This window comes from Aulonocara stuartgranti (assembly GCF_965226115.1).
Source record: "Aulonocara stuartgranti genome assembly, chromosome: 12".
NCBI lineage: Eukaryota > Metazoa > Chordata > Actinopteri > Cichliformes > Cichlidae > Aulonocara > Aulonocara stuartgranti.
In genome coordinates this window covers 13,537,571-13,558,968 of record NC_138948.1, presented here as the reverse complement: position 1 = coordinate 13,558,968, position 21,398 = coordinate 13,537,571, and the positions used below count along the sequence as shown (strand labels likewise).

Below are 21,398 nucleotides of genomic sequence, written 5' to 3'. Positions count from 1 at the left end.
AAAGAGGATAATCCCCAGCCACCTACTAAGAAACTGTGTAAACTCTGAGTCAGACTTGTCCTAGCAGTGGGTCATTCCTGTGCTGTCACGGGTCAGTTTAATCAAGTTTCAGCCACAGGAATTGGCTACGGTTACAAGGTATTAAATAAATTAAGATGTCTACAAAAAAGAAAAAAGAAGTCAGAGAGCAGTGGAGGAAACCTAACAGGTTTTTCACCAGATGAGTAGATGAGTGAGTCAAAGGAGACTGAAGAAGAAGAAGGACAAGGATGAAGCAGGATGTAATTCTGACTAATCAGGGTCTGATATGAGGAGCATCTAGAAAAAAAAGGAAAATCAGGTTAAGAAGACAAAAGAGTATTCAGCAACAATAATGAAGTTAATGACAGCAGAACCAAGGGTAGCACAAGAGGAGAAAAGTTTCCTGATGTGATTGAAACCACAAAGAAGAAGTCTTCAGTCAAAGATGGGATCAAAGGACAAAAAATCCAAGAAAGAGGAGGACCCTGAAGAAGAGGAAGGGAAAAAGAAAAAGAAAGACAAGAAGAAGAAAGGTTCAGTAAAGGGAGACAGTGATGAAGACACCAAGAAGACAAAAGGCAAGAAGAAGAAGATTGAAAATTATGTTGAAATCTATGAGAAAGAGCTTCGTACCTACGAGCCGGAAAAAGTGGAGAACTACGAGGATGAGTATCACAAAAAGAAAGGTAAACTTTTTTTCATCTCTTGTAAAATGCAGAATTCAAGATGAGGGAGCAGCAGGTGTAAAATATGTATATTCAGGAGAATCAAGGACAATATAATGTCAGTTCTGCTTCAGGAAAGTTATTCGACACCCAGAGGACAGGTGGATCTTTGCAGTTTCAGGAGTCTCACTGTCTCTAGCAGTGTCGCTGCCTTAGTTTAATGTTCATGAGGCGGATGGACATAGTGGCGTAGTGAACATAATGTCGTTAATCTTTACGTGGGGTGGTTTCACGTCCATCCCAGTCCACAACAACCCAAAGCAAAGTCACACTGAACTTAACAAAAAGAAACATCATCTTACAAAAACAAAGAAACACAATGAAATGCACCACAATATTGTAAACTTTAAATGTTAGCACTTTATTTGAGTGTTTAGACGGCTATTCACACTCACATTCAAGCAAAAGAAGTGAAAGAAAATGGATGGATGGATTTTAGGTTTATCTTTAAAGTATTTAATTATATAAATAAATCTTATTGTTTCAAGAAGTAAGAAATATAAAGATATATATTTGAGATTTGTTTCGTTTTAGCAATTTAATTTAGATGTAGTGGAGTGGAATCAAAAGTCATTTGAAGAACAATTAATCTTAAATCTTGTCATGTATTCGACTTGTGTGTTGTTTCATCATTAAATATTTTTTCATAATCTAAGTAAAACTCAGGTTAACCAGTTACATGTCATGATAGCAGCTCTTAGTTGTGCCTGTCCTCTGGGTGCTCCTGTTTCCTCCCACAGTTCAAAGACATGCTTGTTGGGTTAATTGGTGATCCTGAACTGGCTGAAGGTGTGGATGTGAGAACGTAGAGTAACCTGCTCGTTCCGTACCCCTTTTTGTCTAAGGATTAGCTCAAGCCCTCCCCAACAATTCTATTAGTAAACATAAGAAATGGAAATCTAGATTTAAAACACCTTCAACTTCATCAGATAAACACATCACTTGAATAGATCTTCATTATACCTGGTTCCAATGATAACCAACCAAAATGATGGACAATTTTGAGAGAAAAATAAGCAATAATCATAAGATTTGTATGTTTTATCTTGGATAGTGTGTCACAGTGGATAACTCCATGCCTCATATAGTCCAAAAAAAAGGACACATCTTAACAATTCATAGCAAACGGTCAGACATGTGGCCACTAGTATTATTCTTGGCTTACTTGCCCAGTATGATATTTCTTTTTGACCAGTTCAAAGCAATACTTATTGCTTCATAATCATCTAATTGGATACAGTGACTATCCTATATAAAATATTTAAGCTTCAAAGTATCTGTGAGAAACTTTTGAATTAGTGCATTAAATTTGGCAACCTATTGTCTTATCTGAAAACATAACTGGGAACATCTGTGTGGGTTTGAATAAATTAAGCTTACGATAAGTTTCAGAAGGCCAGAAGTACTAAAACACAAATGCACACTGTCACCTAGTATGTATGTATTTATGTTTACCACAATACCTTAATGCATCTTCACACTTTACTTGGTTTTATTGTTCTCTTCTTTTTGAACCCTGTAGTGTACGAGGTGGTTGCCATCACTGGTGATGAGAGAGGAGCAGGCACTGATGCCAATGTGTTTATTACTCTTTTTGGAGATTATGGCATCACACCCAAAGTCCACCTGGCTAGCAAGTAAGTCACCTTTAAAGATTAGTGGAGTTTAGATGTAAGCTTGTCTGCAAGCGTATAAACAGCAAAGAGTGATTACTCTAAGAGCCTCCAGTTCAAAATAAACCCTATGTCATTTCAGTATTTATTTTCTATATGAACTAAAACGATGTCTTTCCTCCTCTTTCACAGCACAGAAAAGAAGTATGTATTTATTGTTGTGTTAAAAAATTGCTGTGACAGCTTAGCCATCAGATTGTGCTGTGGTTATTGGTGGCACCATTTACTGCATGATTTTTTCAAAGTTTGCATGACTTTGGTAATTATTCTCCTAGATTTACATTTTTACTTCTGATTAGTTTGTATTTATTTTTTAGTGAATAGTATGATGTGTCAAAAGAGGATGACGTTCAGGTGACTTCTGAATTTTAACCTTTTTTGGTATTTCAGGAGTTGCACAGCATTCGAAAGGGCCAAAACAGATGTGTTCAGAATTAGAACTCACAATGTTGGATCCTTGAAAAAGATACGGTTTGTTAGACATGAGATATTTTTTAACACCCTTAACCATTTTTTTTTGACCAGGAACATGTAATTTATCCACATGTTTCTGTTTCTCCAGGATTGAGCATGACAACACTGGCCTTAATCCCAGCTGGTTCTTGGACAGAGTCGTGGTAACGGATGTGATTCGACCTCATCTGAGGTTCTATTTTGCTTGTAATAACTGGCTCAGTAAGGTAGAGGGAGATGGCCTTTACATCAGAGACCTGCTGGGCAGCATAGACCCCATGGACATACCCAAATGTATGTATGCATAGATAAAACCCTCTAAGTATCTGGTTGGCATTAGCAGCTGACATGCTTTTAAGAAGTTTATATATCAGGTTTGTCTTTAAACTCTGCAAAAATTGTGACTTTTTTGTACTTTTTCTTAATTTTCCAGATAATAAATTTGTTGTGAGTGTTTTCACTGCAGATGTAAAAGGAAGTGGCACAGATGCAGATGTCTTTATTAACATCTTTGGGGAGTTTGGAGATACAGGTAACACGTGCAGCATATCTGGTCACTTAAGTTTGAAAGAAGCACTTTAATGAAACTATAATGAATAAATGAAACTATAATATGTTTGCTATAATTTATTTATTTATTCATTGATTCTATTTTAGGGGAGAGGCGACTTGACAACGACAAAAATAACTTTGAAAAGGGCACAGAGGACAAATTCACCATCGAGGCACCGAACTTGGGCAAAATTAGAAAGATCACCATTGGACATAATAACAAAGGCTCCTCAGCAGGATGGTTTGTGGAGAAGGTAAGAAACAGGCACATAAACAGACAGGACAGGTATTGTTTACAAGACTGTTCCCCTATGAGTCTGTAAAATAAAATGATGTTGACATGATTCTAATGGTCAAAAGATATGCCCCTTTGTCAGTTTGCATTGTTAATGAAAAATGACTTTCATTTGTTATATAATACATTAAGGATTTTACTGTACATTATCTTGAAACAAAAGAGTCTTGCTGTGCCGCTGCCCTGCTTCTGCAGTCGTACTTAAGACATGCGATCTTCTTGTTTCCTGTCGGCCGTCTCATCCGAGACCAGCGTCCCTGCACCTCCAACACATACAGTGAGAGATGAGTTCATTCAAACAGACACGCGAAACACGCATGTCTTCATTCTACCTGCTGTGTAAAGGGACACCATGCCCCATTAAGAGATTGCCTTACAGCAAACAGACAGACGAGTCGGTAGATTTGTTGGTTACTGCAGCACAGGCTGACACCAAAGATCAGTAGTGGCAATGTTACTGAGTCATATTCTATTTGCATTTCAAATGTGTTTTGTGCAGCCACTAAATTACTTATTACACTGAGATAAATTCTGGACTAAAAGATTCTGAGCATTTATTTGAGGCTAGCTTTGTTTTTGTCATTGCTACTGAAACCTCTATAAGCAATATACATTAATTCAGTGTTAAATAAAAAAATGGACATTTTATTACAGTTTATCAGAAAATACAAAAATACATTCATAATCAAATCTAAGATAGCGAGCACATATAAAATAACTGCGGATGTTTTAAGACCGATACCGATATTTGGTGATTTATCTATTTTATCAAAAACATTTTAAGACACATGAAACACAAACATATTTCCATAACATTTGTTATGTGAAGTTAATTATGAGTCCTTACTAAAATAATATGACAGTGCAGTTAAAAGTCATCTTTTTTTTTATTGTTCCAAAAAGTTCAAGTTCAATTCTGGTCAGATTAGCTGGTTGTTGTGTTTGTGGTATTCTTCTTTGCTTCATAAATGTACATTTATCAGCTGTTATATTACCAATGTATTGACAAATGACAAATATACGCTGATACATATGAGCATGCTTACTTAATAAAAGCTAATAATGATTTTTAGTCTACAACATAAAAGGGAGGAATAGCTAGTGAGAATACAGGTGAAGTAATACTAATTGTGCACCATGCCCCCAAGACTAACCAAGACTAATCCCCTAAAGCTTAGGGGAAGAAATACGTAAAGCTGATACAAATATCTATATATATATCATATAAAAACACATGTCTAAGGATTGCGGTGCAAGTTGCACACACAACAAAAACACTGGTGCCATAAAAAGAGCAGTCCAGTCCTCCTAGATTAAGTTCTTGCCTAGAGCATAAAGACAAAATGGATGCTAAAAAGGAAACCTGCGCATGCAAAACACATTTGAATAAAACAGTCAACATCACATTCAGCACTCTAGGAAAGGAACAGCCACTAAGTGGATACTGAATGACAATCTTGCATGTTTCACCTCAGCAGCAGACAAATGTGCTCAGTCAGCTTTCCAGCCTTTAATTAAGAAACTGTAATTTGAAACTCGGACTGCTCTGCCTCATTTCATCCTTCTACTGCAACTTTCTCTGTAAGACTGATCATAGCATTGCACTAATGTGACCTGTACCGAGCAAGCACATGAGAAGATGAAGCACCACTATCTCATTTTATTTAGGTTTTTTGATATTTGTAGTTTCCGGTGTGACCAGTTGTACTGAATATTGCAGTTTTTTTCTACAGGTGATAGTAGATGATCTTGGAAACAAACTAGTGTATGAATTCCCCATCAGCCGCTGGTTTGCCATCGATGAGGATGATGGGAAGATCCAGAGGGATGTTTTGGTTGGAGGGAGTCAGCCCACAGGTGAAATTTGGAAAATTGGTTTTTAAGCCTGAGAAAATTCAACTGGTTTACACGATGGCAGCTTCAAGGATAGTTGACAATTCGGAGCTGTCTTACAAAATAGTTTCCCTCAGTTTTAATTAATTATTAACTATTAATGAATAACTGCAGACTAACCCTGCCAGAAAGCTGTGTAAGCATTACTTCTTGGATCAGACTACTATTGTTTAGATCTGGGTTATCTGGTCCTGCTCATATCCTTGGGAGTACGGGTGCTGTGAACCATGGCGACCCACTGGCACTACCTGTGATAAGCTAACATGTAACTGTATCCATCAGGTATTGTGTACAATGTCCAGATTGTGACAGGAAACATCCGGGGTGCCGGGACCAACTCCAAAATCCACATTGTGATGCACGGCACGAAAGGCTTGAAGAACAGTGGGAAGGTAAAGAGGAAATACAAGACACAGGACAGAAAGCATTTTACTAATAAGTGTTGCAGGAATCATTATTTTCATTTCCAGGAGGAGAGATTGTTTTAAGGAACTGAGCATGATTTATTGAAATAAATAAAGTTTTTGGCAATTAGACACCAATGAAGCCAGATCTCAGAGCAGAGTCCAACTGTGGTAGGAAGTAGGACAGGACCTGTGGAGACTTGATAAGGATCTCTGTCGGGCCAGGATGAATTGAAGGTGGAGTCTGAAAAACAGAATGACATAAGAGCGCTGAGGTTTAAAGCACAGAACAGAGGCCGACTGACTCGCAGAAGGCGGGCAAGAATATAATTGGACCAGAGTGATGATGACAGAACTGAGTTTGACAGAATAGACTAGCAGCCCAAACACCCAAGAATCTAGGCAGATGAGTCAATGCAGATCTTCCTTATTAAACTTTTGCCTTAAACTTGATTCATTTGAAAACAGAGTTGTTAAAAGTGGCCTTAACTTCAGTGGGTCTCTGCAGGTGTTTTTCTTTAACTCAATGATTTTCTGGTCTAATGCAGGGCACTTTTTATTCTGATTTAGTCCCATTTTTTTGCGACTACCTGAATCTAAAGTAGATATAAAAGAGGGGTCATTTTGAAGACTTGAGTTGAGAGACTGGTCCAGTCAAGTGGCTCCAATTAGCTGAGGTGCTGCCTCACCGCTTTCACTCTTCTTTTGTCACTCAAACCATCCCCACCTAAGCACGAATTAATTACAGATGAATCCACTATGGTTGATTTTACTCTCTATAGCTGCCACAGCCATACAGAGAGCAAACCCCTTTTTCCTCCCAGGCAGCACATTTTATTTATTCTATAAATTCTTTGGCATTGTAGGATTTAAAGAACTTTTTTTGGTCACGTTTGCCAGTTTACCAAGGTTGCCTCTTAATGTTAAAAGTTCATCACTTTCATTTTTATGTATTTTTGTAATAAATGTACTTTTTGTGTAATCAGTGTGACCATTTTATGTATATTTATTTAAATCTTGGAAATATGGTATCTAACCAGATACCAACTCTGGATGACATTACCTTGGCCTCCAGGAACCTTGTGAGGAATCATGGAGTCATTTTTGACCAGGATTAGTCCGTCAATGCACATATTAAACAAATATATAGGAGTATTTCTTCCTTTCTTTGTGGACAAACCAGACTTAAACTTTTCCCTGTTGTGCTTAATCAAGGTCTTTTTGGAAGGAGGAAAGTTTGAACGGGACTTAACAGACATCTTTAATGTCGAGCTTGCTGCACTCCTCAGTCCCCTGAGCAGAGTCACCATTGGACACGACAACAGAGGGCTTAGTACTGGGTGGTACTGCGAGAAGGTACATTTCCACAAGCACCCTTAAATGCATTAAAATGTGTTCATTTTCAATTAAATAGTTTAACAGAACTTGCGTTCTTTGCAGGTTGTGGTTTACTGCCCATTCACCGGAATAGAGCAGACTTTCCCATGCAGTAAATGGCTGGATGAAAAGGAGGGAGATGGGCTGATAGAGCGAGAGCTCTACGAGATGGTCTCACTCAGGCAGAAGAGACAGAAAAGTGAGCTGAATGTCAGTAATTACGGCTAGTCAGCGGTGGCAGCTAATGCTGTCATTTCCACGTTTATTTCCTGAACCACTCAGTAAATGAACTAACACAAATTTGCATACTGACGCAGTAGGCAGCCTGTCTTTATTCTGCTTTGTGTGAAATTGCCAGTGAAATTAAGTCCAATATCTATTTTGAAGACATGTAACCGCTGATTGCATTTGTTATGTATTATCTTAGTTTTCTTCTGGTTGACAAACATAAACAGCAGAAGTTTATTATTTCGAGATAAATTTGTAAAGTGGGCATTCCTTCACTGCCCGGCTTCATGCCCATTCACAATCACAAAAAATCACAGTTGGGAGCTGTCTGCTGCAATCACCTCAAAATGGTAGTTTCCGTCCTGAGAAGATTTTTAATGAGCAAAAATGCATTTTCTGCTGCTCCCCTGACATCTTTAAACTCTTGTCAAAAAATCCTTCCAGAGACTTCGTGTTCCTACTGCCCTCAAATGTGTAAAGCATACTTTATTTCACTCTGCCAAAGCAATCAGGGAGAATGGATGAGCTCTTAGTCACAGTGACAAACAAATTATGATGATGAAAGTGGGACACCATTAGTTTCTGAGGTATGAAAAGCTATGGCAGTCCTAATTTAAGATGATGATTTGAGTTCACTTTTCCTCAGAGCATCCCTGGTCGCTGTGGATCTGGACGTCGGACCTGCCCAGCGCAGGAACCGATGCTGATATCTCATTCCAGGTGTACGGAGAAAAGGGCAAGTCAGACGAGATCAGGCTGGACAACAAAACAGACAATTTTGAACAAGGACAAGTTGACAGATTTATGGTAAGTATCCTACAATTCAGTGCTACGCACATTAGTATCAGCACATCAGATATTGAGGCTGCACACAGTAATAAACTACTTTTACCTTGACTTAAAATCACAGGTTGAACTTTCTGATTTGGGAAAACTGACCAAACTCCGTATCTGGCATGAAAAGAGGAATCCTTTTGGAGGATGGCATCTAAGCAAGGTGAGAATTTCTCAAATCTAGTAATCGGATAAATTATCTCAGCTGTGACATTTCCATACCTATTTCTGCTAGTGATTTCATAAAAATCCTAAAATCTCAAACAGCCAGTTTTTAGACATTCTAGCCTAGCAAACACAAGAATGGTGCTAATATAAAGAAATCAGCATCCTCAGCTCCAACTGATACAATCAAAAATCAATATCATCTTTATTCATTCAGGCAACATTAATGAAAACATTAACGAAGGAGAAGTATACATTTCCTTGTGAGCGGTGGCTGGATAGTAATGAAGATGATAATGAGGTTGTGAGAGAGCTTCCCGCCACCGGAGAGCTTATTGCTGAGCCTCTGCCCTGTGTGTATATCCACATTCACCATGAACAATCCAAATCTTATTAGCTAAACAAGAAGAAGAATGTAAGTGACGATGAATTATGTTATTGTGCTCTGCAGTGATTAAATACAGAGTAACTGTCTGCACGGGGACGGTCGGTGGTAGCGGCACAGATGCATCTGTTTTTCTAAATCTAATTGGAGACCAAGGGGACACCGGAGATAGGGACCTGATCAACTGCAAAAACAACGTCAACAAGTTTGAGAAAGGAAGTGTATGTATATTTAGCACTGCACTGTTAAACATAGAGCTCACGAAGAAAGCTTCACTTCGTTTTGTTTTTTCATTTAAAAGTCACATGACTGATCTTCATCCAATCTTATTGTGTGTTTTTCTAGTTGGATGAGTTTCTAATTGAGGCGGTGGCCATTGGGCAGATCCGCAGGGTGAGAATTGGACATGATGGCAAAGGTGGAGGCTCTGCCTGGTTTCTTGACAAAGTGATTGTAAGAGAGGAAGGACAAGCTGAGGCAAATGCCGTGGAGTTCCCCTGTAACAGGTGCTCTCATCAGTCACAGTTGTTGCGGGGAAATAAAATCGACACTAACTAGTCACTTTGTTAGGAACACATCTTTAAAGACAGCCTGCCTCATTTCTTTATTTTGATGTGCACATAAACTAAAGATCCTGATCCTGAAGATTTTATTTGCTGCAGTGCTGGCACATGAATGAATGATTGGATGATTACATGTTCCTAAAAACATGTTTTGTATATACATAATAGTTGTTAAACTGTGTGTGTGTGTGATGGATGAGATAATAGTTTGTTTACTGAATGTGGCATGCAGATGGCTGGCCCGCAACGAGGATGATGGACAGATTGTCAGAGAATTAGTTCCGTTTGCAGAAGGACAGCGTCTTTACAGTAAGTTAAAGGAATCTGACATTTCAGTAACGTTTGAATTTTATTGTCATGCTTATATTTGTTCTCTGTGTGTGTCAGATACCAACTATCACATCGCTGTGAAGACAGGTGACATCCCCGGAGGTAGCTCTGACTCTGATGTGTTTGTGAAGCTCTATGGAGAGAAAGGTGACACCGGTAAGATGATGCTGGTGGTCTCTGCCAACGACCTGGGGAACTACTTTGAAACAGGCCGCGTTGACATCTTCACAGTGGAAACCTTTGACATTGGACAGGTTTTTGTCATTTGATGTTGATGCCAATGTAAAGTACTATGCATAAGTCTTCCCCTTCAATTCTTTATATTTTGTTTCCATGAAAATTGACTTTTTTTTGTAATTTTTTATGCACCAAAAGGTGATTCCCTTGTTTCAATTGTACAGACTGTGTTTTAAGCACATATTTTCATGTAGGTTTGCACATTTTTCAATAAATCTCTGCACCTATTTTCCAAATTTCCTTGCAAATTATAAAGATTATAAATAAGAGGTGGCTGGAGACTTTTACACACTACTGCAGTATTATGAAAAGCTTTACTAAAGACCTATTCTCACTTATGAAAGACACATAGCCTTTTGTGATTCATTCTATTTTATTATAGGATAATACTATCCGTATTCTAATAAAAAAAGATCTTAACTGTAGTCTAAATGCATTTGTACCCTTACTGCTAATTACTGTTGCTTAGTTACTGTTACAAACACATCATAGAAACAATGTTTGTAGTGTCTGTTTGTGGACAGTGGCTTAGCAACAATAGTTGTCAGTATTATTATGATTTTTTATTCAATTTGCTCCAAATATGAGAGGATATTTGCTAAAGTAAAATGGAAAAAACACATAACACAGATTCTATTGTTTTGTTTTTTCCTGTGAACTTTCAGAATTTCTGCGTGAAACGTCTAAAATGTAATTGGTGTCATTTATTTATTCTTCCAGATCAACCGTCTGTTGATTGGCCACACTAACAAAGGCATGCGTGCGGGCTGGTTCTTGGACAGTGTTCAAATTTTGGTTCCAGTCCATGGAAAGAATTACATGTTCCCCAGCCACCGCTGGCTGGACGAAGATGAGGCCGATGGCAAAACAACGGTGGAGCTCTACCCAAGCGAGATCCTGGATGTAGAACAATGTAGGCAACACATTAAGCACAGGAAGAAAAACACTAATAAACAGTATTTAAATGAGTGAGTAAGTCAAAAGTCAAATAGGGAGTCACCTTCACCTACCAAGGTTAATAATGGAGTCTTTTCTTTCAACCAGTCCCAGCAAATAGCTGCCCCTCCCTGAGGCTGGTTCTACTGGAAGTTTCTTCCTGTTCAAAGGGAGTTTTTCCTTCCCACCATCACCAAGTGCAAGCTCATAGGGGGTTGTCTCTTTGTTGGGTTATTTTAAAATATTTTTTAGACTGTAGGGTTTGGGGCCTGCAATATAAAGTACCTTGAGATAAAAGTTATTGTGAATTTCCACTATTTAAAAACAATTACACTGAACTGAATTATTATGTAAGGCGTTTTAAATATATGAGTTAAGTATATGAGTATGTGTTAACACCATTGCTGCATGAAAAATACTTCTGTTCACTTTCACATTCATCGATCTACATTTTCTAGTAATAAACTATGAGATAACAGTCGTGACCGGAGATGTGGTGTTTGCTGGCACAAATGCTGTAGTCTTCATCCAAATCTACGGGGACAAGGGGAAGACGGAGGTTATCACACTGGAAAGCAGATCCAACAACTTTGAACGGAATACCACCGAAATATTTAAGGTTTCAAATCTGGATTTTATGATTTCCAAAACTCCAACTCTATTGCAACAATTTAACGTGAATGCAGAATTAAGTGTCCAAATGTTGAATCAAAACTTTTCAATTGTTTGACAGATAGAGGCCAAAGATGTCGGAAAGATCTTTAAGATACGCATCGGTCACAATGGCGCCGGCATTGGATCTGGCTGGTTCCTGGAGACAGTGGACGTGAAACATCTCATCATGGCCTTGGTGCCCAAGGAGAAGAAAAAGGAGGACAAGAAAAAGAAGAAGAAAAAGAAGAAAGAGGAAGATGAGGATGAGGAGGGTGGCGAGGAGATGCAAGAAGTGGTGCTGGCATATCATTTTCCCTGTTCACGCTGGTTGGCTGGGGGAGAGGAGGACGGCGAGCTGGTGGTGGAGCTGCTGCCTGAAGATGCAGAAGAGATGGAAGGTACTAAATGAACAAGCTAAATGAAAGTTTTAACTGTTTTATTTAACACAGTTCATGATGATGATGATATATGTGATAGTAATAATCATCATAATAGTAATTCCCGGTAGTTCAGTGGCCATGGATTTGCAACATAGTACAAAACAAAACCCTTTTCTCCGTGCATACTCCACAATAAAAATGCACCAAAATCACTCTTTCAAATATACCACCTGCAACAAAATGGAGCTGCTATTCATGCACGGATAGAGTCAGGCAAACACAGCTTTGTTCGCTGGTCCATGAACCCTCTCTTTAAATTATATCAAAAATGCAACAGCATAAAATGCATTTTTAGAAATTGCATATGTTCTTTAAACACTTCTCTGAGTTTGGAGCATATTAAAGTTTCAATGCGTGAGATTTTCATTATAATTTTTTTTATATTATTAATGACTTTTTGCAGTCTCACTGACTGTGTGCAATCCTTAGTTACCTCCCTATGTGGAAATCTAGTCATGGAGGTAATCTACCATCTGCACTGAATTCAAATGCCTTTTCACATGAATAATGCATTCAGAGCAAAGGAAGCATACCAGTGCTGGATGAAATTCATGATTACATTGCACGTAATAATATTATTAAGTCAACCAAAACTAAAAGATTTAACATCATGTCTTTAAAGTTAGAGAGAAGAAAAGGTCTGTTTTATTCAAAGAGCACCTCTTCTTCCCATATGCATCCCTTCTCCTCACATAGTTAATTAATTTAAGACATAGGCTTAAAGCAGATGTATTTTCTATCAGTTTTCCAGTGAGCACCCACCTGTCTGCATTTATCTTTTTGAACAAGACTTCCCAGTACCACCTTATCCCATTTTTAGTCATTTAAGAAATTTCAATTAGCTACAGCTAATAAGCAATAAAGAACTGAAATGTATTTTTATTTACGACATCTTCATTGTGTCTTCAGTGTTGTGTTTTAGCCATAATTGGTTCACACATTTACTTGGAGGGCATGTATGACAGGTTAACAAGGTGTTAGTAATTGAACCCTTGTTTTGTCTGACAGTCAACACCTACGAAGTGTGTGTCTTCACTGGTGACATGATGGGAGCCGGGACCGACGCCAATGTCTACATTAATATTTATGGAGAGAACGGAGACACTGGAGAGCGCTGCCTGAAGAATTCTGACAACATCAATAAATTTGAGGGAGGGCAGGTAATAAAGGAAATACACAATCACTTCTAAATTTGTATGATTATAAAAATGATGATTTAGATTTAAAGATGTCAATTGATTATATTTGTGATTATGCTCTATTGTGGCAAGTTCTACGAATTGATATTCTTAAAAAAAATATCTTAGTAGCTTTCATCACAGCTGAACACCTTTATACATTTGTTCAAAAATGTGTCATGCTGAAAATTAACCAGCAGTTAGTCAAAGATTCAACCATGTTCGCGCAACATGAGTCTTCCACTGAGGTGTGGGTGGGAGCATATTCTGGTAGGGTTACAAACACTCCTGCAGGCAAGCCGGCTTGGACTCACAGGAGTCCTCTGCGTCATTGAACCCGTCCTACTTTTACTCCATACTTTATCCACACCTGTTAATTAATTATCACAGCTGGCCCTGTAAGAACATAGAGCTCACTTCAGTGGAAAATGGGTCTGTTTCTAAGACACAAGTAAAAAGTCCATTCGGTGAGTGGGAATGTTTGGTCTGTGGCTGACAGACATCTACACCTTTTCTCTGTTTAGTTCTGTTTAAAATCGTTTTTTTCATTAAAGATACTTTAAGAGGCATATATATAATAACAAAATTTAAGAAAGAGAGTTTATTTATGACCAATTAAAGCTCCTGAATAAACAGTGTCACCCTCAGTTCTGTAAAGGAATTGTTCTTCTTTTTTTAAAAATAAATAAATAAATAAATACTTTTATGTGATACAATGTAAAAAAAAAAAATACTATATTTTACTCATGAGTGAGTGCCTTAACAGTGAAATAAACTGAATATTTCCTCAACAACCCCACCTCTCTTTCTCTCTGTCCTTTTCTTCCTTCCTTTTTTGCTTTCTTTTACTTTTTCTTGTCACACTTGGTTTGTTTCGTTTATTGCTAGTACCTTTTTTTTCTTGAGCTATGCCATCACCGGACATGTTGCTTGGGAGACCTGCTCTGTTTTCTCGACCCCTTATTACCATTTTTATTAAACGTGCTGCAGTTGCATGACGACCGGAATAACAACAACAGACATCCCTGCAGAAATCAGAGGATAACAAGCAGGGGATGTGGAAGTAGAAGGAAGCTACAAGGGAAAAGAAACAGGCCCAGAAAACAGACACTGTCATGCCTGTGAGATGGCTGGACCACAGAGAGGCTAACAGCTTTTGTGAGAAATGAGGGGCCCTTCATGTGTGTATTATACTGAGTGTCACAGAAACACATCTTCAAGAATAATTCAAGATCCCGTCACTAACATCAACTGTTTTCAGATGATTCGGGAAGACAGAAATAAATCCAGGAGTGGCAAGTGGAAGGGAGAAGGGAACAAACGAATGGTGCCATCTTTGTCACATTACCATGAAGAAATTTAACTGCAGCTCACATATTCATTTAACTGTTTTCTGTGGAGTATGACCAGCCGTCTTCTCCTTTTTTAACATAATAGGAAAGGTGAAAAAAATGAATTGACTTGCAAATCACTTAGTGTATTTAATTAAAAATGATAAAAATGATGGAAAACATGCCCATCACTTCCTCCTCTCTAAAAATGTGAGGAACTGTATGACTTAATATTAGTGTGCATTCTAAAAGCATGAGTAACTTGCACATGGTAGGCACTGTTAAGGCTGAAGAGCACATACAAGTTATGGAGAAACATATGAATCCCACCAGATGATTCCAAATCATATGCAGCCATACAGATGATGATTTCTCAGGACAATGTCAAACCACATATAGGTACCTCTGTGACGTGAACAACATGACTCAATTGTAAAAACAAAAGTAAAAGAGTCTGTTGAACTACCCTGCCTACTTTCAAGACTTTGGGAACATTATAATATACATATCAAATTCAACTAAAGTTTTTTTTAAGTTGTCTTTGACTTATTTTTAGGTAAATATGGGATTTTGCATTTTGTTCTTCTCTACATTTTACACAGCATCGCAGAAACAGGGAGTTTTCATATTACCTTGTTTTTGCTTACATGCTTCTTCTAATAATATATTTGTGATGTGGTCAGATATACTGTAGCAACTCTGGATGGATTGCATTCCATTTTCATATATTTTCTGTCTTTCCCTTGTAAAGTTTCAAAGCTTTCATATATTTCAGTACTGTTTCAAACCAACTTCTCTTCTATCAGTTAACACTCTTGTGAGTCCCGATTCATTTCTGCTCTGGTATCACTTTGGACTATCAAATAAAAACAGTTAAATTAAAAGTGATTTGTAAAACATCTAGTTGCTGCATTTTGCAGGAGGATGTTTTCATCGTGACAGCCGTTGATTTGGGCCCTTTGAAGAAGCTACGAATCCGTCATGACAACTCTGAGTCTTACTCCTCTTGGTACCTGGATCGTGTTGAAATAGTGGACACAAAAGAGGATACAACGTAGGTGCCACAAACATACAGCCATGTGGGTTTTGCTTAGTTATTCAGCTGGATTCCAGAAAAATCCTACAGCAAACAAGGATTAAAGATTTTGTGTGATTAGGAGAGTAAATTAACAAGATTATATCTTGGAGTGTTGAACAGAGGTGTTTCTTCTGTAGATACTACTTCCCTTGTAACCGCTGGCTTGCAGTTGATGAAGACGACGGGCAGATAGCGAGAGAGCTGGTTCCCGTGGATGAGGCCTTCATGAGGAAGGATGATGATGATGAGGGCACGAGTGGTACTCTGGGCCTGGAGCAGAAATGTAATGAAGCTTCAAAGCTTGTTTACGCCTCAGTGGGATAAGATTAGTGGAAGACCAATATGACAAGTTTCATGTACTTATATGATAAATTTATCCTGCAGCTATGTCTACTACATATACTCTTAAGATAAAAACTGGAGAAAAGAAGTATGCTGGAACTGATTCCAACGTCTTCGCCATCCTCTTTGGTGAAAATGATGACACAGGTGCGATAATTCAGCATCATCCCTGCATTATGGTGGCATCCCTGTTACTGGCTAAATATCAGAATTTTAAAAAAATCTGCATGTCACCCACAGGGATCATCAATCTAAAGGCTTGTAAAAACTACAAGAATAAGTTTGAACAGGGGATGATCAATGAGTTCACTGTGGAGGCCGTGGATCTGGGCGACCTGGTAAAAGTTCGAATCGGGCACGACAACTCAGGTGGGGAAAGAACGTACTGTCCAAAAACAAACAAAGCAGTCATATACATAAGCACTGCACTGTACAAAAAAAATAAACTTTTTTTTTCTGAATCAGGGGGTTCATCTGGTTGGTTCTTGGACTGGATCGACATTGATGCCCCTTCACAGGGTCAGAGGATGCGCTTCCCATGTGGCCGTTGGCTGGATAAAGGGGAGGATGATGGTGCAACTGTGAGGGATCTCTATCCTGCTGACTTACAGACTGAATTCTGCACACCATGTGAGTGAACAGCAGTGATATAAGCACTCAAATCCATTAGTAAACGTAGAGTAGGCTTATTGAGAAATCGTCCTCTAAAAGTGCTTTATGCAAAATTTCACTCTGATAAAAGAGCGGAAGCATTAGCAGTAAAATGTATTTTAAAGCAGTCTGCCTGAAGAATGGTGCTTAACTCCAACCTGTAATGAATGTTATAAAGCTGCAGTGGTGTCCTGTCTTTTTATTATCATTCCTCCAATGAAGGCTTGTTTCTGCCCTTGAAAAAAACATTTTCGATTGGCAGAGCTAAGTCGAAATTTCAGGTTATTTTCCAAAAAAAGATTATGACTTACTCACTCAAACTTTAGACAAAATTACTCAGAATTTAAGTTATTTGAGTGCAAATGGTTGTCTGTGTCTGTGTGTTAGACTGGCGACCTGTTCAGGGTGTACCCTGCCTCTCGCCCTATGACAGCTGGGATAGGCTCCAGCCTCCCCTTGATAAAGTTATTTTCTCATTAGTTTGAGTTAATAAATCCAAATTTTGAGATAAAGTTTGAGACAACAGCCCGAAATATTGACTTATAGAGTATAGTTTGTTTTTTATCAATATGTATGCAAACTCAACTTATGCATTATGATCCATTCATGTCAGTTAGTTTATACAAACAACAAGAAAGTAAATAAATAATATTGCAGTTTATAAAGCGGGCTCAAAGACTGTTATTATTTAATCAATGACGATAATTTAATGCCCTTCAATATAAGGGCATTTTTATAAAGCAGGCTCTAAAAGTTCAACCAATTTCAGGATATTATAGTAGCAATTATCTATAGATATAATTTCTACACATTACTTTGTATTTTCATTCAGTATCTTACCAGTTAGATGTTAACTATTTAGGACAGCAAATGTATTAAAAGATCAAATGATTCCTTTGAGTTTCAACAACAAGTTAACACTAAAACAGAAAAATGTCATCAGTGACAATAAAAACATTTTAAGCCAGCAGTTATGCTATCAGCTAGCACAACTGTGATCCCTCTCCACAGATAAATAACCACATATACTACACGACTTTCTTCCTAAACTTCTTGCTTTTAATTGCTTATCAATGCTTGTAGTAAGAATGATGGACAGTTATTACAGTTAGATAGTTTAGTCTGATATGTTTTCTGTAAGGCATAAAAGCACGTCTGGTGTCATAACTGTAAACGTTAGCTGTGAATACTAATATAGCCTTTCCTAAAATGCAAATGTTTCTTATATAAAAGACTAGATTATATGCCAGCCTGTCCTCCACCTTCATCCATGACAGCCTGGCATGTTTCCCACCCACACTGTCCTTCAGTGAAGAGCAAAAGGGGTAGCTCTGTTTTGAGCAAGGGTCTTACTTCTGAAGCACTAAAACCAAATAACAGACAAGTAATCAAGGTGGGATAGAAACAAAGACTATTATACACGTTTACTTGTGGCCTCTGAAATTCAAAACGCAAGCTTTTGAATATTAAGTTGAAATATACCCACTCCTACGTCATCAATATGAGTTAACCATGATAGTGTTTGCTCATCAATAAATGGTGAAACCGCCAAAGCAGTTTCAGTCTTTGACGCACTGACATTTTTTTGTAGTGCGTCTAATACATCCACAACAAGATTGTAACACCTTGTTTTCTCTTTTTCATGCAGCTTTTGTGTTTTACAAGTCTTAAAATAGTTGTTTTCTTTGCTGACTCTTGGTTAAAAAGAAGGAAAGGAAATCTGAACACAAGTGGTCAGCTGTACCTGACACCTGATAAACCGAAGTGTAAACGATGATGGGACCAGTGTGTGTACGGCTCAAAAAGGGTTCTTCCACCTTACCTGTCAACAAAAAAGCTTTTCCATTTTTTTCAGTTGTGCCTTATGAGATAAAGATATACACCACCGATGTATTTGGAGCGGGAACAGATGCTGACGTGTTTATAGTCTTGTATGGCCATAAGGGGGTGTGCACTCAGCGGAAGCACCTGTGTGTCAACAAGAGAGAGCGACGCTTGTGCTTTGAGAGGGGAGCTGAAGACATGTTTATTGTGGAGGTAAGTGTAATGTGTGGCTACTCACTGATAGAGCTTTTCAAAAAGTGGCGGCCGGTTTGCGAATGATAAGTTGTCTTTAAACAGCTGGAGGACATTGGTGATGTTATAGAGAAAATCAGGATAGGACATGACAACAGCGGCACCAATCCTGGATGGCATCTTGACAGAGTGGAGATCAGGCGACAGCTCAGGAAAGGAAAGGTAAGCAAAAGCCACATGAGATGACACCATAATAGCGGCATTATATTGCCAAAACTATTCACTCACTCATCCAAATCATGGCTAAGGTGTTCCAGTTACTTCCATGGCCACAGGTGTGTGTATAAAATCAAGCACCTAGGCATGCACACTGCTTCTACAAACATTTGCGACACAATGGGTTGCTCTCAGGAGCTCTGTGAAGTCAAGCACTACTAAGGATTCCACATTAAACTTTTACTGTTATTATTATTATTAAGTGGAAGCGATTGAGGAATGACAGCAGCTCAGCCACAAAGTGGTAGGTCACATAAAATCACAGAGCACATACCGAGGCACATAAGGTTCATAAAAACATGGATGAGCGAGTCTGGTGTGAAAGAATTTGATTGTCCTGTACAGAGTCCTGACAGCACCCTTCTCATCCAACATCACAAACGCTCTTCTGGAAGAGTAGTCAAATATTCTCATAAAAACACTCTTAAACCTTGTGGAAAGCCTTCCCAGAAGAGTTGAAGCTATTATAGCTGCAACATCATGTTCAACCCTATGGATTAAGAATGGGATGTCACTCAAGTTCATATGCCTTTGAACGCAGATGAGTGAATACTTTAGGCAATGCACTGTAAGTGCATCGTTAAGAGATTTCTTGTCTGTGGCCTCATTAAATTATTAACAAATTAATAATTTAACATCTTCTGGCTCACACAGTTCATTGAGTCTCAGCTAGAGAAACATAGCTGGTGCCAGACTGAAGAGTTGTGTGTGTTTAATGGCAGGGTTCTGAGACGACTATATTCCCTTGCGAGCGCTGGCTAGCTAAGTCTGAAGATGATGGTGAGACGGTGAGGGAGCTTGTCCCCTCAGACATCATCACACAGAAACTCCTCAGGGATGGGACACTGAAAACGACTGAAACTGAGGTGGAAGATGCTTTGGAAAGTAGGTTGAAAGTTATGTCACCGGTGGAATGTAACTACACTTGCTTTCAAGTGCTCTGTCTAAGGAAACATTAGAGGTGCTTATTTGTATTTCAGCTGTTGCATGGTGAAGATGTTGAACTAGCATGGAGCAATATAAGCCTTGGTAGATTTTGCTTTTCAGCATCCTAATATGCTCTTCTAGCATGCACTTTTTCAAAGCTGAACTCAGTTTTGAAAGGGTTAGTGGGGAGAACGGTTTAAAGTCCAATTTTGAGACATTCTTCTTCTTTCAGCTGCTCTCTTTAGGGGTTACCACAGCCGATCTCGCACTATCCAAAGCATCCTCTTCTGTCACACCAACCCTCTGCATGTTGTACAAATTTTTTGAGACATTTTGCTGTATAAATAGACACGCTGTGAGACTGGAAACAACACAGTTGGAAAAAAAAATCTATTAGCAAACAAGGTCTGCATTTACCGACTTCAAAAATTTTCCTCCCTCACAGCTCACACATACACGGTGTCTGTGCGGACAGGCGATATGTACGGAGCAGGGACCGATGCCAACGTTTTCCTCACCATTTATGGAGATTTGGGAGACACAGGAGAGCGGAAACTCGCCAAATCTGAGAATAACAAGAACAAGTTTGAGAGAGGAGAGGTATTAGAGGAGAAGTGCGAATCGTTATGTGATGTTGCACAAAAATAAATCTAAATCTGTTCAATTCCTTTTGCCTTTTAGGTGGATAAGTTCAATATTGAGGCCGTGGATTTGGGGCAGGTGTTTAAGATTCGTGTTCGTCATAACAACTCTATGATTGGGGCTGATTGGTACCTGGACCAGGTGGAGGTGCTGGATGTGGAAACAGAAGAGGTATACATGTTCCTGTGTGAGCGCTGGCTATCAACGAAGAAAGAGGACAAACAAATAGACAGGACCTTCTACGTCAAGGTTGTGTTTAAAGACAGTGTTTTATTATTTTCTTCTTTGTATGTCAGAGTTATTCCAGAAAAGAAAATTGATAGCTGTGTTTATTTTGTGCCTGTTTCAGGGGTATGAGGGTGAAAGAAGCTCTGATCCATATTGCAAAATGATTGCTCAGGCCAAACTGGGACTGGACAAGAATGCCAACAAGAAGAAAAAGAAGAAAAAGGCAGTAGTGGTTGAAGAGGGTCCAAGTAAGGTCTATTCATTGTGTCTCTTTGTGAAATGACGTTTCTGGAAGTGGACACAAATATCAGGAAAAAATACTGAAATTCAACATGATAAATAACCACAATATCAACAGGAAGAATCAATGCAAACTTATAGAAATTTGATAAATATAGGTAATATCAATCAGGTCATAGTTCACCCTAATATTTACACCAAATTAACCAACATTAAAGAAATTTGTGCTTGGTGGCTTTCATTTTAAAGTGTTTAACTTACCAAAGTTACGCCTTGTGCCTGAACTCACTCACCACAGCACTCCTAAAACTGAGACTTCTGGAA

At 38.5% G+C, this 21,398-nt stretch overlaps 1 protein-coding gene across 1 annotated transcript in view; it reads left to right on the top strand.

Annotated features, from left to right (window-relative positions):
• Positions 1-466: 466 nt before the first annotated feature.
• loxhd1b (lipoxygenase homology PLAT domains 1b) overlaps positions 467-21,398 on the top strand; it is a gene marked incomplete at its 5' end in the record, with an annotated part of 39,166 nt that continues 18,234 nt past the window's right edge. Inside the window, 33 exons of the mRNA XM_082554314.1 lie at positions 467-707; positions 2,269-2,383; positions 2,552-2,563; positions 2,810-2,890; positions 2,982-3,166; positions 3,306-3,404; positions 3,530-3,678; positions 5,453-5,576; positions 5,895-6,004; positions 7,232-7,372; positions 7,457-7,592; positions 8,268-8,428; positions 8,532-8,618; positions 8,838-8,973; positions 9,072-9,226; positions 9,351-9,511; positions 9,801-9,877; positions 9,956-10,152; positions 10,856-11,048; positions 11,530-11,690; positions 11,805-12,123; positions 13,174-13,325; positions 15,595-15,728; positions 15,890-16,035; positions 16,137-16,241; positions 16,335-16,463; positions 16,560-16,724; positions 18,601-18,782; positions 18,867-18,983; positions 19,760-19,922; positions 20,410-20,564; positions 20,646-20,855; positions 20,956-21,082. Coding sequence (XP_082410440.1) covers positions 467-707; positions 2,269-2,383; positions 2,552-2,563; positions 2,810-2,890; positions 2,982-3,166; positions 3,306-3,404; positions 3,530-3,678; positions 5,453-5,576; positions 5,895-6,004; positions 7,232-7,372; positions 7,457-7,592; positions 8,268-8,428; positions 8,532-8,618; positions 8,838-8,973; positions 9,072-9,226; positions 9,351-9,511; positions 9,801-9,877; positions 9,956-10,152; positions 10,856-11,048; positions 11,530-11,690; positions 11,805-12,123; positions 13,174-13,325; positions 15,595-15,728; positions 15,890-16,035; positions 16,137-16,241; positions 16,335-16,463; positions 16,560-16,724; positions 18,601-18,782; positions 18,867-18,983; positions 19,760-19,922; positions 20,410-20,564; positions 20,646-20,855; positions 20,956-21,082 — 4,825 coding nt within the window. The remainder of the gene's footprint in view (positions 708-2,268; positions 2,384-2,551; positions 2,564-2,809; positions 2,891-2,981; positions 3,167-3,305; positions 3,405-3,529; positions 3,679-5,452; positions 5,577-5,894; positions 6,005-7,231; positions 7,373-7,456; positions 7,593-8,267; positions 8,429-8,531; positions 8,619-8,837; positions 8,974-9,071; positions 9,227-9,350; positions 9,512-9,800; positions 9,878-9,955; positions 10,153-10,855; positions 11,049-11,529; positions 11,691-11,804; positions 12,124-13,173; positions 13,326-15,594; positions 15,729-15,889; positions 16,036-16,136; positions 16,242-16,334; positions 16,464-16,559; positions 16,725-18,600; positions 18,783-18,866; positions 18,984-19,759; positions 19,923-20,409; positions 20,565-20,645; positions 20,856-20,955; positions 21,083-21,398) is intronic.